Source organism: Lonchura striata, chromosome 5, assembly GCF_046129695.1.
Source record: "Lonchura striata isolate bLonStr1 chromosome 5, bLonStr1.mat, whole genome shotgun sequence".
Classification (NCBI taxonomy): domain Eukaryota; kingdom Metazoa; phylum Chordata; class Aves; order Passeriformes; family Estrildidae; genus Lonchura; species Lonchura striata.
The window spans coordinates 66,044,033-66,061,118 of NC_134607.1; the positions used below are offsets into that span (position 1 = coordinate 66,044,033).

The 17,086-nt window shown below is 40.8% G+C and overlaps 1 protein-coding gene across 4 annotated transcripts in view; it reads left to right on the top strand.

The window, feature by feature from the left end:
* Positions 1 to 13,706, top strand: part of FAM107B (family with sequence similarity 107 member B) — a 117,283-nt gene extending 103,577 nt beyond the window's left edge. For all 4 annotated transcript variants that reach the window (XM_021531014.3, XM_021531017.2, XM_021531015.3 and 1 more), the window contains 3 exons: positions 4,268 to 4,451; positions 8,431 to 8,584; positions 10,559 to 13,706. In XM_021531014.3, the coding sequence (XP_021386689.3) occupies positions 4,268 to 4,451; positions 8,431 to 8,584; positions 10,559 to 10,675 (455 nt within the window). In that variant the 3' untranslated portion in view covers positions 10,676 to 13,706. The remainder of the gene's footprint in view (positions 1 to 4,267; positions 4,452 to 8,430; positions 8,585 to 10,558) is intronic.
* Positions 13,707 to 17,086: the final 3,380 nt, after the last annotated feature.

The window sequence follows — 17,086 nt, forward strand, 5'->3', positions numbered from 1 at the left end:
AGTTCTCTTTGTACACATGTTTCCAATGTTACTACCATTAAGGGACTTTTGCTGGAAAAAACCCTCTGTAGATAGAATGAAAAGTAAATAATATTGGAAGAAAGGTATCTGCTGGACGTGTTCCCCTAAATGTGACTCATGCTTCTGGCATGCTCTGGTTTGGTTGTATCTCTTCATCAGGACCAATTTTAGAAGGGTCTGTTCTGTTTTCCGTGAATTTACTTGTGCTCCAGGAAATTAAATGAGAGTTGCAAGTATGTAACTGCTTGATCTTGGCCCTTCAAGGCTGAGGTACTTCTTGATTACTCCAAGAGCATCTTTTTGTCTAGAAACATTAAACTTTAGTCTGGGAGGATACTTGAAATAGTTTTTCTGGAGAGTAATTTTCTAATGAGATGTTGAAATTGCTTTGCAGTTGTTTGAGGAGTTAAAATTCCTCTTCCATGCAAGATCCCCAGTTTATTCTTTCTCTCTGTGGATCAAAATCCACATATACCGAAGAAGTGGTGGACAAAGACTGTGTTAGTTACTCAAGCACGACAAATTAAGGTAGATAAATGCCTTTGTGCTACTTGTGCAGTAACAGCTAATTCAGCAAATGCACTGGGAAAGCACCTGCCAAATTAGTGGGTGTATTAAACTTGAGCCAAACTCAGCTAAAACATCCCCTGAATCCAAATCTCCTTTATTTGGAGCGAGGTAGCAGAGAAACACAGCCATGGATTGTGCATTCTCAGTCTATCATGTAACAGCAGATGGTTAAAAGGAGCCTCTCGGATGCTCTTCAGGCAACATATTCCTGCTAAGTGATTATTTGGATTATTAATGTCCCACTGTAGCACCTAGTGATGATCTGAAAGCAGCTTTATGGGCTGTGACTTTTGTGGTGATGAGCACTAGAGACTCATGGCATTAATAATGTTTTAATTGTTATTGCTTGAACATTGATTAAACTTGTTTAAGGACTTTTAAGGGATTCTGTCATCGAGCTTGACTGGTTTATTGGTGTGAGCCTGAACCTCAGAATGAAACTCTGTGGATAAACTACCTCTGTTGCTATCTGCTTTAGGTGTGTTGAATCCTTTGTGCCTCAGTTTCCTTTTTATGTGAAACTTGCCTATGCTTTGTAAATGTTAGGTTTGACAGGGTGTGGGTAGAGATCACCTTATCTTGATTGTATTGTTTGCATGTAATATTACACAGTGACTGTGCAGGACTTTGTTGGTGGCCACCAGCTAGGCAGAGGTGTGAGAGAATTCACTGAGTGGGAACTGGGCACCCTGTGTCTCTGGCTCTGTTTGGAAATCCTAGTTGAAGTCATTTGCAGTTAATCACACATGGAAAGACTCTTCCCAGGAGAGTTTTTATTCATTCATGTTTGCTGCTAGTAGAGTTCATGTTACAGTAGGAAACCACGATTCTTGACCTCTGAGTTGAATACGTGTTTTAAAAATAGTGATGGGACAGAAGAAAGAAGAATAAATAACCTTCACTTTAAGGGCTTGTTCAAACCAAATCGATGTGCTGCAAATTACAGCACCACACTTTGAGAAATGATGGAATCAAATTGTTTTTCAGGGACTTGTGTCAAGAAAATTGTACATTGTTTATGGCAGTTGTAGAGTAATTCTGCGTTTTTCATCTCCACCTAAGCAAACAAGAATTATCTTGAAGAAGCAGCAGGTTATTTTTGGATTTACTTTAAAAGAGAGCTGTTGATGATAAATGGCTTCTAGAAGACTCACAGGTCCATCAGTGCAACAGAACTGATAGGAGAGTAAAGCAAAACAAATATTTACAGAGGAGGTTTATTTTGGGTGGAGGTTGGATATGTAATATTTGAGTTATTTTAATTGTGATAAGCCTGATGTGAACACTGAGGAAGAATGAAATGTTATGTCCTTATGTAAGAGAAGAACTGCATCTGGTTTATTCACTGTCTGTGCTAAAGAGAACAGACCTCTGCAATGTTTCATTAACAGCGTGGTGCTGTGTGGTGTGTGTTGAGGGGTTTTGAGGGGTTGTTTTTGGGGTTTGTATGGCATGCTATGGAGCAGTGAGGGATCTGAGATGTGAGTTTTGCCAAGGGCCCCCTAGATGGGTTGTGATGGAGGCTGAGGGACCTGGGCTGGCTCAGCCCAGAGCAAGTTTTGGCAGGACCAAACAGCAGCTCCCTGTGCCTGGGAGGTACTTTCCAAGGAGATTGACCCAGGCTCTTCACCAGAGTGCATGGCTGGAGCCTGGGAGGCAGCAGACTGGAGTAGAAACAAGAGGTTCATGTAGGTGTGAGGAAGAACCACTGAAGAAAGGTGAGAGGGGCCCTCCACAGAGGCTGTGCAGCCTTGAGGATCTTCAGGGTCTTACTGGGAAATGTCCTGAGCAACCTGCCCTGATCTCATAGCTGTTCCCACTCTCAGGAGGAGGTTGAATTAGAAATCTTCCAAGCTTCTTCTGACCCGTTTTCCTGTGATCCTGTATATTTGGCATGTGCAGTGATAGCTGTTGCTTGATTGAAGCAAGGAGGACTCTGAAGGTTTCTTATTGCATGATCAGTGTCTCTAAGAGGTTTCTGCCATGTACAGCAATACATTTCCATAGTTTTGAACAGTGGACAATTTTTATAGTAGTTTCAGAGGTCCCTGTGAGACCTGACACCCCCACAGAATGCAAAAATTCTTTATATGAACTTGCCTTGAAGAGCTCATGAAGGAGCCACCCTGAGAGCAGTTCACACTGTTTCTCATTGAAGCTGCTCCACAGAAATTTGGTGTGTGAGATGTAGCACCACTAAAACACACTTCACATCATCCAGTTTAAAAAACAAGCTGAAAGATCTTTGCCAGGTTCTCTGGACACATTCAAATCTGGAATACCCTTGCATCTGCTGAAAACTTCTATGGTGTTTTGCTTCCTCACCTGCAAGCAGCTGCAGCTGGGTGATGATGGTACTGTTCAGTTTTATCTACTGAAATATTAAGTGAGAATCTTTCTGCCATATCAAGTGGATTTGATAAGACCTGAGCAACAGTATGAGATTCCTACTGAAAGGAAATAGTTCAGGGATTAAACTGCAGCTGAACATAGGCTTTGTAGCCCATGGAGTGAGACAGGGAGGGAAGAGCTGGTAACAGTGGGATCTGAATTAAAGCACATACTCAGCTTTTACTGGAAACAGCACAGCAAATCCCAGTGATTCTCTGGTTTGTCCCTTAGCCCTGTGAGTACAGTGTGCAGCACTCGGCTGTTCTGCCAGTCAGGCAAATGGAAGCCTCTCGCCTTTTCTTTCCTGTCCCATTGATTTATCTCTGCAAACCCACATGCTGTGAGATTGTTTTTGGGGTCTGTTTGAGGCTCCAGCTTTTCATCAAACTGACAGTGGCAAAATCTGCATGCAGGTTTTCACGGCAGTGAAGAGAGACAGAGTTTCCCTGAACGTGCTTTGTTTTGGATGCTGCTCATCTTGTGAATGATGCTTTTTAATGGAAAGGAGTCTGAATGGTCACATATGAATTATTTGAAAACCATCATTTACTTGTCAGCTCTTGATTAAAAATGTTGTGATTTGATGAGTAGATAAGTTTTCTATAGCAGGATAGGAAAGTGCTACTTTTCCAAATTAAATAAATCATGAATTCATTGTCTTCAGGTCAGTGTATTTCTGTGGATTTTCACTGGGTAGAATACAGCCTTTAAAGAACAACCACCTTACTTTTTTTCTCCTCAGCTTTGCCACTCAGAAATCAGTCCCGCATCACAAAAATTGCAGATCTGGCCATTTCCACATGGAAGTTTTTGCTTGATACATTAAAGGGCTTGCTTATCCACAGAGGTGTTTTCCCCACAGCTGACATGACGCAGACAGCACAAAATGCACAAAATGAGACTTTGCTTTTGACACACATTCACAGTATTTAATATACTCAGTATTTAAAATGTCTTTAGGGTCTCAGTACTACTGAATAGGCTTATTAAAATCAATATGGGTCTTCACACACTTAAACTAAATAATTTGTCAAGTTCTTCTCAAAAAGGGGGAAACTCTTGTCTCCAAGTCATTGGATGAAGGCTGTTAGAGATGCCATTGTTATAAAATTGCTGCCTATTTAAAAAATACTGATGTTTTCTCTGAGAGCCTTTACTTTCAACAGACAAAACTAATCCAGCAAAAGCATGACTGTTGCCAATGTAATATGCTGCCTTTGTGGTTTAGGATATCTTTAAAAGGCCTTTCAGTGTAGATTCACATCTTTTTTTTTCCATTTTACAGATACTGTGAACAAGGACACTGAACCCAAAGATCCATTTCCCATTCCAAGAAAGATTATGGCTGAACCAGACTACATAGATGATGACAATCCTGAATTAATTAGACCTCAGAAATTAATTAATCCTGTGAAGTCATCCCGGAATCATCAAGATCTCCATAGGGAGCTGCTTATGAATCAGAAAAGGTAAGAGTCTAAAAATCACTTGTGCCACCCCCCACCCCAAACACACAACTGGAGTTTTAGTTTCATCAGAATGACATTGTCCCCAAAACCCAGCAGACACTGTTTGTTGTAAATTGAAAGACTTTGATTCTTAACCATGGCATTTATTTCTGTTTGAGTTTCAGTGCAAAATCTTGCCTTAGAAGGCTTCTCATTTTGTTTTTGTAAATACTCAGATGGTCAGTTTTGAGAGGAAGCAGTTCAGTTCTTCTCTATTGTATGTCATTTACTTGGCCACCGTAATTTGTCTTGTACTCTTAACGTTATCAAGTATTTGACAAACAATGGGATGATAAAATCTGTGGGCTTTCACAATTCCCAGTGCACTGAGTTTACTTTTAAATCAGAGAAATCATGTAGTTGATTTTTCATGCAACTGTTCTCTACCTATTTGATCTGTCTCACAATGCAGTGTGATAGTCTGGGCCCTGCTCTGCTCTTGCACAAGTGTTTCTTTGTATGTTTTGCAAATGCTCCTCTCTGGGATGGGATGCACAGCTGTTGCTCTATATATTGCTTTTAGAGATGTAAACAACCATGTCTTCATTTCATCAACTTCAGAGACACAAGCATCTGGCCCAGAAATAGCTGAAGTTCTGTTAATAAATGTCTTCAGCAATAGAGAAGTAATTTAGAAAACAGATTAAGAAAATAGCCACCAGACCACCTGGTGGAGGAAAAGGCAGAAAGCCAGTTGCTGCTCCTTTGTTTAAACCAACAGAAACTAACTGTGATATCAGTTGGTGATTTGCTGTATTGAAGACACCCAAAATGGACTTTTCAAAGGCAAGGTGTGGGCATCCATAAAATAGAAGTGGAATAACAGTATTTCAGAGTGCATTTGAGCAGAAAGCTGGTGGTAGCAGCCAGTCTGACTTTTTGAAACCTTAGACCTTGATAAAGAGAGTAAAAAGCCATGAATTTGGCTACTCCAGCACAAGTGGATTTGTGTATTTGGCAGGAAGAGTCACAGTATAGCAGTTTTACTCTCTCTCTTTCTTTTTTTTCTTTTTTTTTTTTTCTTTTCTTTTTTTTTTAATCCTTTGGCATTGTAGTATTTGGAGGGGAGAAGGGGTCTTTTTATATGTAGTAGCAAAATCCTCAGAAATGCTGGGCTAAGAGACTTAATTCTAAATGAATTGCATACACAATATAGCATTTCTTTAGTGATGAAGAAGGAGAAATATTTTACAGAATGCCAACTGAATTGGAAGAAACTGGCCTAAATAGGTGTTTGTCCTATTTTTCGTTAATGGGATTAAACATCAAAGTCAGTTCCTGGCACCAAGAAGTTTATAGTCATTGAAAGAAAAATAGTTGAAGTTTCCTGATGATCTTAATCTAGAGGATGTGGAGGCTGCAATAAATTAAGACTATTTTTTTCTTTTAAGTTTATGAAAGCAAAAGCACTTTTGAATAGTATGGAGTTCTTTTCTTCTAGGAAAATATCCTATTACACAGAAAAGTTGTGCAGACCTCAATACCCTCTCTTATCTTATTGTAATTTTGATTAGTTGCAGCTGGTAATTTCAGATTCTTATTTATTGGTGCAGAAATAAATACTTTGAGGATTTTCACCAGCAGAAAAATGGGTATCTTTTAGAGGAGGGTTAGTCTTCTGTGCTTTGTGTCACTGTGGTAGCTCTGATAGGGGGCTTTTCAATAATGCAGATATTAGGCTCTGTTCTGCTTTGTTACCACAAGCTGTCAAACATATAGAAAACTTAGAGTGCTCTTGTAGAAGTCTGCTGAATGTGCTGCTTATTTTGTTGTGAAGACTCAGTGTAGACATCAGCAGCTTCACTTTTTGGGCTCATCAGCTCTGAACAGCCAGAAATGGATGTTGGAAGATGTTAGTTTTGGTTCAGTCATTCTCCATGCTCACTGTGAGGAGTGGCTGTCAGGTCAAGAACTGGTATACTTGCAGAAAGAGTAGTTGTTTTGGGGAGAAATAAAAAAAAAAAAAAAATAAAAAGGATTCAGGTGGTGCTATCTAAAGGCAATAGTCACTTAAATTGTTTTTACTAATTAGGAGTCAACCTCAGCTCTGCAAAATATTGGTGCTATCCCTCACAGAGATTTTAACCATATCAACTCTCGCTTGTGTTGTAACACACTTTGGTTCCTCTATATCAAAGCCTTAGGATTTGTGATTTAACCAGAACAGTCACCAGGAGGTGATACAAAACCCCAGTTAATCCAGTATCCACCAGTTTGTTGCTTTTCCTTTTTACATAACAGTGGAAACAAGATTGACTTTATAGTTCTGTTACAGATCTGCCATCCCCACCTGACTGGACTGAGGGGTTGTATTTACTTGTAGCTTCAGCAGGTTCCCTTTTTTACAGCACATCTCAACCAGTCTGTGCATCTGCTTTGTTGTGCAACCTCAGTGAGAAATGCAGCAGCAGTAATGTTACCTATTGGCTGCTCTCTGGTTGTGGCTGTTTTGAGTGCTGATTGCCACTGTGGCAGCATCCACTGACTCTGCTCTCACCAATCCAGTAGCAGCAGTAGTAATAGTAGTAGTAATAAAAAATGACTCCAGCTTCTCCTGCCTGACTTCAGTTTCATGTGTTAAAATGTAATTAAAATAGCATGAAACATAAAATATGAACACAGTCTTGTAGCTTCTGTTGCGCTCAGGCCATGAGATCTATTATGAGAAATAGGGAGCAGCGTTTGGTGTTGCTAAATATTTGATTTTGCTGTCAGGGTATCTACAGGGATAGAGTGTTGCATAATATATGCAGTCATTCCTAGATGCCACCATAAAATGGCATTTTAATGTTTTATTGGATATGCTGTCAGATCTGCATATTAATGAATAATTGGGCAACCACAAATGTATAGTAAGTAGGAAGGGTAAAAATACGCTTTGTGAAAGCTTATTCAGGTTATTGAATTTCTTAAAGTTGAAATAAAAAATGGTTGATGTTAAACTTAACGCTGGATGCTTTCACATAATCATCTTCACAGGGAAGGCAACAATAACAATGACAAATTTTAGATCTGTCTGCTCTACCATAAATGATGCTAATACCTGAATAACAGGGACAACTTTGAGTCTTATACCAAATTTTGAAACCATCGTAGCATTACAGAGATAAAAGAAAATGCTGAAGTCACAAAAATGAGTAGGAGTGAGTATCCATGTGTGTGCCATTATAAATAATGTCATGCATCTTCCCAAGGAGTGAGCTTTCTCATTCTGGAGTAGCTGGCTTGGAAAGCAATTTGTGCTGAACAGGCTCAAAACATTCCATTCATGTAGCACCTAAAGCCTTCTCAGAGGAAGAATCCTCCAGGCTTTGTCTGGTCTCCAAGGTGATGGCAACTTTTTTATTCTGGATTTTTGTTGTCTTAGGCTCTTTGTGATGTTTCGTGTAGCCTGAGAGCTCTGGGAATAGCTTCACAGCCAGGCTTGGGTAAATCTGTCACATTTGCAAGGAAAAGAGAGAATCCATGATTTCCAGGAGCAGTGTGACAGACTACTTTTTAGTTTTGCCCATCCAGACTTCTATGGGCAGAATAGCCTGCACAGGGCTGTCTGAATGCAGTCCTTCTGACTTATCCAGCACCAAGCAAATTCTTCTTGTCCAAAATTTGTTTCTAGCTCTGATAGTGTCTTCATCTGTGATGGATTTTTCCGTCCATTCTTTTGGAATCAAGAGAATTACAGTGAAGACTAAATATGCAAGTTAATGAAGTATACAGGAGAAATACTAGCATGCACATTAAAGGGAAATATTTTAAAGGCTTAAATTGTAGCTTAGGGTACTGGTTAGAAATTAGGCAAACGTCTGCATGATTTTTCCTTTTAATTATTTATTTATATCCTAATGTAAATGTAAATGATTTTAGTAAAGCTGCCTGCAATTCTGTGTGAATTCCTAATTGAAATGGATCTCTTTTTTTTTTCCCCCCATGTAATTTGAAGGGGTCTTGCACCTCAGAACAAACCAGAGCTACAGAAGGTGATGGAGAAAAGGAAACGAGATCAAGTTATTAAACAACAAAAAGAAGAGGAAGCACAAAAGAAGAAGTCAGACCTGGAAATAGAGCTACTGAAACGGCAGCAGAAACTGGAGCAGGTAAGATGAGGAATAACAGACATTTACACATCTGCATGTGAGCTACTCACCTGAGGCTCCCTTTGTAGACAGAAAAGAAGCAGCAGCTAATTTTTAAATTCAGGTATCTCTTAGGATAAGTCAAATCACGCTCTTTAATTACCTGTTGTCACTTGCTGTATAGGAACTGCTTATGGGGTCTGCTTTTGGTCAAATGGGTCCTGCACCAGCCAACAGGAATGTGTGTGGAGCACTGATGCTGTTTAACCATTGAAACTGTAGTGATTTAATCAATTTTTGTAGTCTAACTATGATCCACTAAGAATGGCTGTTAGTCTGTAGTACATCAAAATTACATTTAATGAATGAAAACCAACTGATCCTCTGGGTTATGTAAGAAACTAGATAACTTCTAAAAGATATTTTATTGTCTTAAAATGTGTGAGCCCCTTGGTGTTTTCAAGTGAAAGAAAAAGTCCTCAGACCCTGTGCATGGAGATGATAATGGAGTTGGAGTTCTTTTGGTGAAGTGTTTTGCCAGGCACGAGGCCAGCCAAACGTCTCTGTGCCTCTGGAAGCACTTTGTGTGCCTGAGAGGAAATATCTCCACAGTGAAACAGCTCATCAGAGAAGTCACTGTGCATCAAGCAATGCATTTATTTTAAAATAAATTAATGCTATAAATAAATGCTTTAAAACAGTACCTCCTGTGTTTCTCAAAAGAAATCAATTAAGCCAAATAATTACTGTTCAAAATTACATATAATCCAATCTTTATAGGTTTTAGGGTTTTATTATAGGTTGGGTTTGTTTGTTTTAATTAGGTTTAGAAATATTTTTGGAGAAAGCTATTGTATTTGTTAGTGTATCATCCTGTCATTTTTTCTTATCTCTCTTAAGGGCCCAGCTTTGAATGGTTCAGCTTGTGGGAAGATTTGATTTGAAATTGTGCCATGCAACATAGATTATGTAGATCAGAAAATTCTGTTAGTAGAGAAAGAGCCTGCCCATGCAAACAGTGCTGTGATTTTGTAAACATCACAGGAATGGCATTAATTGACAACATGACTCACGGAGGGACATTGTTATGATTTATACAAACAAGGCATTGTCCCTTGTCAGTGAGCGAGAGACAAAGGAAAGATTATTAAGGTGAGCGGTGTGTGTTCCCCATTAATCAGGGAGACCTTGGTCTGATAAAAAAGGGAAAAAAAAAACTCATTCCAGGACCTTTTGTTAGTTTTCTAAAGGGTATTTTCCTCCCTTTCTGCCAACTCATCTGCCTTCCCTAAGGATTGCTAAGCTTCCATATTCTGTGCCATCTGTGAGCCTGTGCTGGGTGGGTACTGCAGGGCCTTGCCACACAGAGCATTTCCATTCCTCACATGGAAATTTTGAGTGTCTGCATGGGCAGGAGCTCCAGTTTGGTTAAAAAAGTCAGTGAATGGGCTCTCAAAAACGAATGGCTACGGGCCAATGAAGATTTTTTGGTTTTATTGCTTTTTGTGATAGAAAAAACAGATAACTCTTAAAGGGGATCAAGTTAGATACAAAACTTCATAGCTAAACATTCAGAAATCAGTTCTGCAAGTGTGCTCAGTAGTAGCTGCTCACGTGTTCTCCCACGAGGCACATTCTTCCTTGTTCTGTTGTAAAAGCCAGAGAAGGGAATTACTGTTGTTTCTTTAATGAAGATGTCCAAGAATTTCTTAAAAAATGCTTCATCTTGTTCTTGCACTGGGCTTACAGAGTTTTTGCCTGTCTGGCGGAGGTAGACATTTGGAACAAACTAGAGCCAAAGATTTGAAAAGATTTATTGTTTATGAGAACAGATACTCCCAAAGAAAAGCAATTTTATCTTTTCCATGAGACAAAGAAAGGAAGCAATTTAAAGAGTTTGGCATGGCCAATTATTGAAACCTTTCATTTTTTGTCTTGTATTTCAATGATGTGTTTTCTAAACTTTTTTTTTTAAACATGTGATTCCCTTTTAAGCTGGAACTGGAGAAGCAGAAGATACAGGAAGAGCAGGAAAATGCGCCTGAATTTGTCAAAGTCAAGGGCAACTTGAGGAGGACGGTCCAGGAAGCAACAGAAGCACCAGATTCCTAGAGCCAGAGCCTGCTTAGACTTCCAGCTTTCCTGCAGAGAGAGGCTTTTGCAAGGTGTCTCACATTTGCCCCCTCAAGAGGGAAAATAACAGCATCCAGCTGACACTTACTGAAGATGAGATTTTTAATTCCTGGGACGTGTGAATTGAAAAGACAATATCGTAAACAGATTGACTTGCCAAATACAGTCCTGAGATCAATGAATAAGGAGTGTCTTTGTCAGTTCAGTGTCATGGACCAGGCTGACATGCTTTCTCAGAGATTTTAACCAGGGATACTAGAGAAACTCCTTCAGTGTTGCACTGCTTTAACTCTTGTGATCCTTTTTAGTGGAGATGATACACAGATTATATTTTGCTTTAAAACAGAACAAAAATCCTCCTGTTATATCAAGCTTTGCTGCGCAGGTAGATTTCCTCCATCTAGACCTACAGCTTGTGTCTATCCCACAGAAATGTGTGTTTAGTTGGAGTTTTTATTAAATCTAGGAGAATATGAGGTGTGCTAATTACTGCTGCCCATCCCCACTAGGATAGGTAGGTATGGGCGTGATAAGAATGCTTAAAATTCACCAGCAGTGAAAAGTTAAGCAGCCTTAAAGCCCATTTCTTGCTGTTTGGCATGTAGAATTTGGGCTATGAAAGAATGAAAATCTGATGATCGTTTCACAGGGAGACTCCAGAGGCTGATTTGTCTCTGTAAACTTATACTGTTGTGTGCAGGCCTGTGAAGTGCTACCTGTGAATTTACCTCTCAAAGCAAAATTATCTGTCTTCTACTTTTCATGTTTTGAAATCCTGCTTACTTCGGTGTTGTGGCCTTTCTCCTCCAAGTACATGCTGAACAGAGTACAGTGTTAACACATCACTTGGTAGTGTTTGAACTGATTTACTGGAACTGATCTACCCATCAGTTCCTACTCTTTGCTTGCAGACACTTGTTGCAGTTTCTGCAGTAAGGAAGTGTTTAAACCAGACCAAACTAATTACTGGAATCTACTGAAATGGAATTTTTCCCTCTAAAGTAAGGCATAAAATGAAATTCAGTTTATCCCATCCTTTATTCAGCCTCAAGAAAGAAGTGTGTTACCACTGAGACTTTGGGTCCAATTCTGTCATCTCCTGCCTTTCTACAAGTTGCCCCTGTGACTTGCCATTACATAAAATATTGCTCAGCTTGCACAGGGATGACAGAATCTGATCCTTCATGCTTATGACTACTAGCTATCCAGGAAAGCCTGGGATGAGAAGTGGGGAACAGATTGCTCATGTAGGATTATAGAGTTGGATTCTTACCTGGTGTGATTGGGTGCAGATGTATCTTCACAATGTGGGGAGAAACCCTCATCTTCCTTGGTCAGAAGAGTCCTAGCTCTCACTGAAACTGTGTTCATACATACCTGCTGAGGATCTAATCCCTAGCCTTTGCCTTAGGATGCTAAACACAATAATTTCTACTTTGTAATTACATTGGACAGAACTGTTTGAGAACACTTTTTATTAATATCAGCAGTGGCATGTTTGTATTGTAAAGGTGTGGTGGAGGGTTGTTGGTTTGGTTTTTATAGTTCCTTTTGCCTTTCCTATAAGTATTGGAAATTTTAAATACAATTTCAGATTAGCACTGGGGACAATACACTCACAATTAGAAATGTTTCCTAGATACAGACTTTAATTTGTTAAGATACAGGCATTTTTTTGTGAGGAAATAATCAGATTGAGGGTAAATTGAATTGTGATAAGCATATTGCCATTGATTTAGACTTGCAGTGTGACTCACGTCTGGAAGATTAAATGTGAAGATGGTCTAAGACTGTTCAGATTATGGACATACAAAAGGCAAAGGCCAAATGTAAGACTCTTCCATGTATTAGCTCAACAAAGGAGCACCCTGAATGCTGCAGGTACTTCCCTCTCTTCTTCCCTTCTCCTGGCAAGAGAGGCTCTTTTCTGGCAATACATCATTCCAACACTTGCACTGATTTTGTTTCATGTTATTGAGACAGAGCTATGTCCAAGCCTTCCACACCCCACTCATGCTTCATCTTAGCTGTTCCCAGCCTTCTAAACATCTTGCCTCTGGGTTTCAACTCCACCTTAACCTTCTGCTCAGTATGGAAAAGGCTAGAAGTGAGTGAGGAAACCTTCCTCTGCCTTGAGCAGACCATTTGGTGTTAGCCATTTCCCCTTGGTGATCAGGGCAATCCTACCACTCATAAACAGTGAAATGAAGTTGGTGGCACTGGGAGTGCTGGGGGACAAAGACCTCCTGTTTGGCTTCAGTGGCTGTGTTGGATCTGGCCCTCAAGGCTGAAGGCAGCCTGCTTTCTCCCCAGGTTAGTTTGTGATTCAGGGTAGAGTTTCTCTTTCTGAAACACAGGAGGCCAGAAAACTCCCTTGTACATACAGCATGAAGTGGTTTTTTTGTTGTTTTTCATTGGAATTAACTCTCTGTGTGAACAGAACATCAATGTGTGTGTTAGACCATCTTTGAATCCTGCTAATCCTTTAGCCTAGGAACCCCAGCCACCTTCATATCAATTTTGACAGGAAAAAGCTTGTATTTGAAATCAGGATTGGGCAACCCTTCAATGGGTGACCAGTTAGTCACACCACAAGTGTCCTGTGCAGCTATTTAAGTAGGAAACTGCTTGGCAGTGAGTGTAAGCAATTCCTGCTCTGCCCTTCAGCTATGTGGGTTTTTGAAGCAATCCAGCAAATACTTCAGTGATCTGAAAATTGCTCACTTACCACTTTGTACTTTTTTAAAAACTCTTGCTTTTGATAGTATAGTAGTAATTTTTTTAGCATTTTGTGGCTTTAACATTCTGTTAATATCTGCACTTGTTTGAGTGTACATATATAAATATATATAAATATAAAAAGGGAGCCTTAATGGATTTGTTTTCATAATTTAATATTTTTTGTATTTGCTCTTGTATAATTGTTTTTAACTAAAGGTATTATGAGAATGAGGGTGGAATACTTAGAACCAAAGTTATGCTTAATAAAATCTGCTACATGCTTGGTGTATGTGGTTTTGTCTGTTGTATCCTGCCAAAAGCAAAACCTTGGAGGCTGCACTGAGATTTCCAGATTGTTTAAAATTCTGCAGTGTGGGGGGAAGTATTGAGATCGTAGTGACTCTTGGTTCCTTAAACCCTGCATCCCTGTTTGTATGTGCAAAAGTTGACAGAAAGAGTTTGCTGTGTCTAAACAGTATTATTGTTCAAATAAATTTGATGCAAAGAGTTTTTAACAGGACTGTGCAGCCGTTTAGGTAATCCAAGGTGAGGCAGAGCATGAGGGAAAACTTCCAGTGGGAGTCAAGTAATTGTGGAAATAATTCCCTGTTAATCCTTGGAATTATCAGCATTGCAATAGCTCAATTTCAAATGGGAGTGAGAAGAGTAACAAGGCTGGTCCAGGGTTCAAGTCCTACAGTGCTCCTTTTAATTTAGCCAATGCTCCAATGTGTGGTTCTAATAGGAAAGACTTGGGCATGAGGAAGAAGTGCAAGCACAAAGGATTTGCTGGGTTAGATCAGACAGCTCAGTGCCAAAGAGCAAAATCCTATGTCAACAGCAGATATGGAAGGGAGCAGGGGATGGACAAGGCTGGAAGAGGTGCAAGCCAACAGTTCCCACAGAGATCCTCAGCTCGCACCAGTGAGCCCTGCTCAGCAGGTAGGTGACAGTGGAGAGGGAGCTGGAGAGGAGCATGGGGCAAAATGAAGTGGGGGAGGAGGAGAGCAGTGAATTCAGAACAGATGTCAGGAAGTGCTTTTTTCCTTCAGAAACTGCTCAGCATGTGGAGCGGGTCCTGGCAGTCCTGCTGATGCAATGGCGCTGGACCCGCTCCCGGAGCTCTCGGATGCGGGGGAGGTAGAACAGAACAGAGAGTTAATAAGGGCTGAGTTTCTGTGGCCTGTTGGAGATGCTGCCCTGTGCTCTCCTACCTCGAGTGTAGCCAAATGTGTTTTGAATTATCCTTCGATATTTCACTCCAGCTCCAGGAAGAAAATTGCGAGGACATGTGATCTGCTTTTGTAGCATGTCCAGAAGAAAAGATGACCCTCCTTTTGTCTGCTTTTTTGGATTGCATTGAGCTAATAGGTTTTGTCATGTGGTCCACTGGGGAGCTTTGCCTGTGCTCCTGTGGCCATAGGCAGATGGGTTGTGTCATGCCATAGCTGTGTGGAAAGAAGTACTTTGAGGTCCCTTAGCTGCTCATACAGGGTCCATGGATAGTGTCTTACAGGGTCCTGATGGCACTTGTGGTGACCAGTTGCACTTAAGAAAATAACTGGAAACCAAAGAGCTGTTGCTGTGCAGCTTCCATAGCATCAGAACTGATGTTTATAGGGGGAAGAATGGGAGGGCAATTTGGGTTTTCAAGGCTTTATAATAGAAAGAACACAAACACTTGATGAGATGTGGAGGAGTGGAAATACAAGATACTTTTTCCCTCCCCCTGCCAGTTTAAATAGTTTGTGCTGTTTGAAATCTTTCATCTATCAGAGTAAAAGTTTGTGGTGCTGTTGTCAGTATTAAGGATGACTCTCCTCAATGGAAGTGGTGGAAACTGTGGCCAGAGGAAATGGTGGTAGTAGAGCACAGATGTCCTGACTGTCACTCTAGTGCTTATGCTCCACTGCTCATGTTTTGGCATAGCTTCAGACCTAGGTGAGGGCTGCACTGGGTCCTTCCCATGGCCTGCAGTGCCTCTCTGAGGTTAGCAGGACCTGCTTCTGTTCTCTGGGCTGATTTTGCTGAACATCAAGTACCTGCCTTTGAGCTAATTGTAGATTTTTCATTTCTATGAGAGCAGAGCAATCAGCCCTGTGGAGTGTATTGCCTTCCTTTGACTTTGGAGGAGCCCACAACACCTGACTCACAGGGAACACTGTCTACCTTGCAAGGATTCTGAAGCCAGGCAGTTCAAATGCCACCTCCAAACCACCCACTCTTTTTCATGGAGTTTTGTGCCCCAGGACAGATGAGGCACTGCATGCCTTTAGTAAATTTGGCCCTTCATGTCTGTGTGGCTCATAATGTGATCAAGAGCCCATCTCTGCACTGTCTCAGCACTCTGGTGCTTGGTGCCATGGAGTCAGCCCAGGTGCTTGGAGGGGACACGTGGCTCTGCAGGGAGCTGCAGAGAAGGGACCTGCCCCAGGCCAAACTGACCAGCAGGAGGAGAGGTGGCATCTCCACAGTGGTGCGAGGGAAGGAGGAGGAGGATGTGAAACACCTGAGGTGGGGCTCCAACAGCCAGAATCACCCACTGCTGTAGCCATAGGACTTGATTATCTAACTAATCATTTTCAGAATTAAATTCCATTATGCACCCAAGTCTAATCTCTCAGGTGGACAGCATGAGCAATTCAACACAGATTGAGGGTGGCACATGGAAACTTCAGCCTGATTAGATGGGGACGAGAAACATGTTTCTTTCGCCCTCTTCAGCTATTCAGAAACAAATCTTTAATAATGCGATCAAAATGCTATCTACTTTATTGTGCTCAAAAATTAAGAGTGCCCAGAAAGCCTAAGCCCCTGAGTGGGGTTCATTTAAGGAAAGTATTGGTTGGTATAGAAAGGCAAAGGGAGCTGCCTCTGGAGTCAGGACATGGCAACCAGCCCATCTGGAATGGTCTCCTTGAAAGAGGGGTTGTGTCCATCTGGTTATCTTTCCTTTAACTCTTCCTCTGGTAAATGAAGCCTAAAAGAGTCTCTGATAAAAGCTGATCAGGATTTTGCTTTCATCAGTAGCAGCAGAAAAAGAGAGACCCCTTAAATTTACATTCCTAAACCTGAAACATCCATCATCACTGTAGTTGTGGGTCATAAGGGGTGATTTTCCCTAATGTGCAGTTGGAGCTCTTGTCTTCATCCAGCCTTATTTTGGTGTTAATCCTTTCAGTGAATTCTGCTCTGTACAATTTCAGGGAACCACCTTCATGAGCTGAGCTCAGCAACAAAGTGGATTTGGGGAATTTGGGCCAGTGGGCCGCAAACATCACAGCATCTGGTTTGTTGGGGAAATTTTACTCTCATTTCTAGTACAGATAGAATTAACTTCTTAAATACCAAGGAGTAAATTCTCTTCAAACAGAGGTCTTGCATTTTTTATAATTTTCTTGTTGCAAGGGAGTTGCTTCTGCTATATACCAAGAACTCTATTCCTGTGTATTAGGAAATTGTTATGATAACCAGAGAAGACGTGAGCTGCAAACTAGCTACAGGCCCCTCTGCAGTTAGACCCACTCAGTCCTGATCCTGGAAAGCAGAGGTTGCTGTTTGTGAGGAAAAAGGAGGAGGAACAAGACAGTGGGAAGGCAAGTGCCTGACTGATGAAGGTTTCCACCTTGTACCCAAGGTTAAACAGCAGCTTTTGATGTATGCACCCTG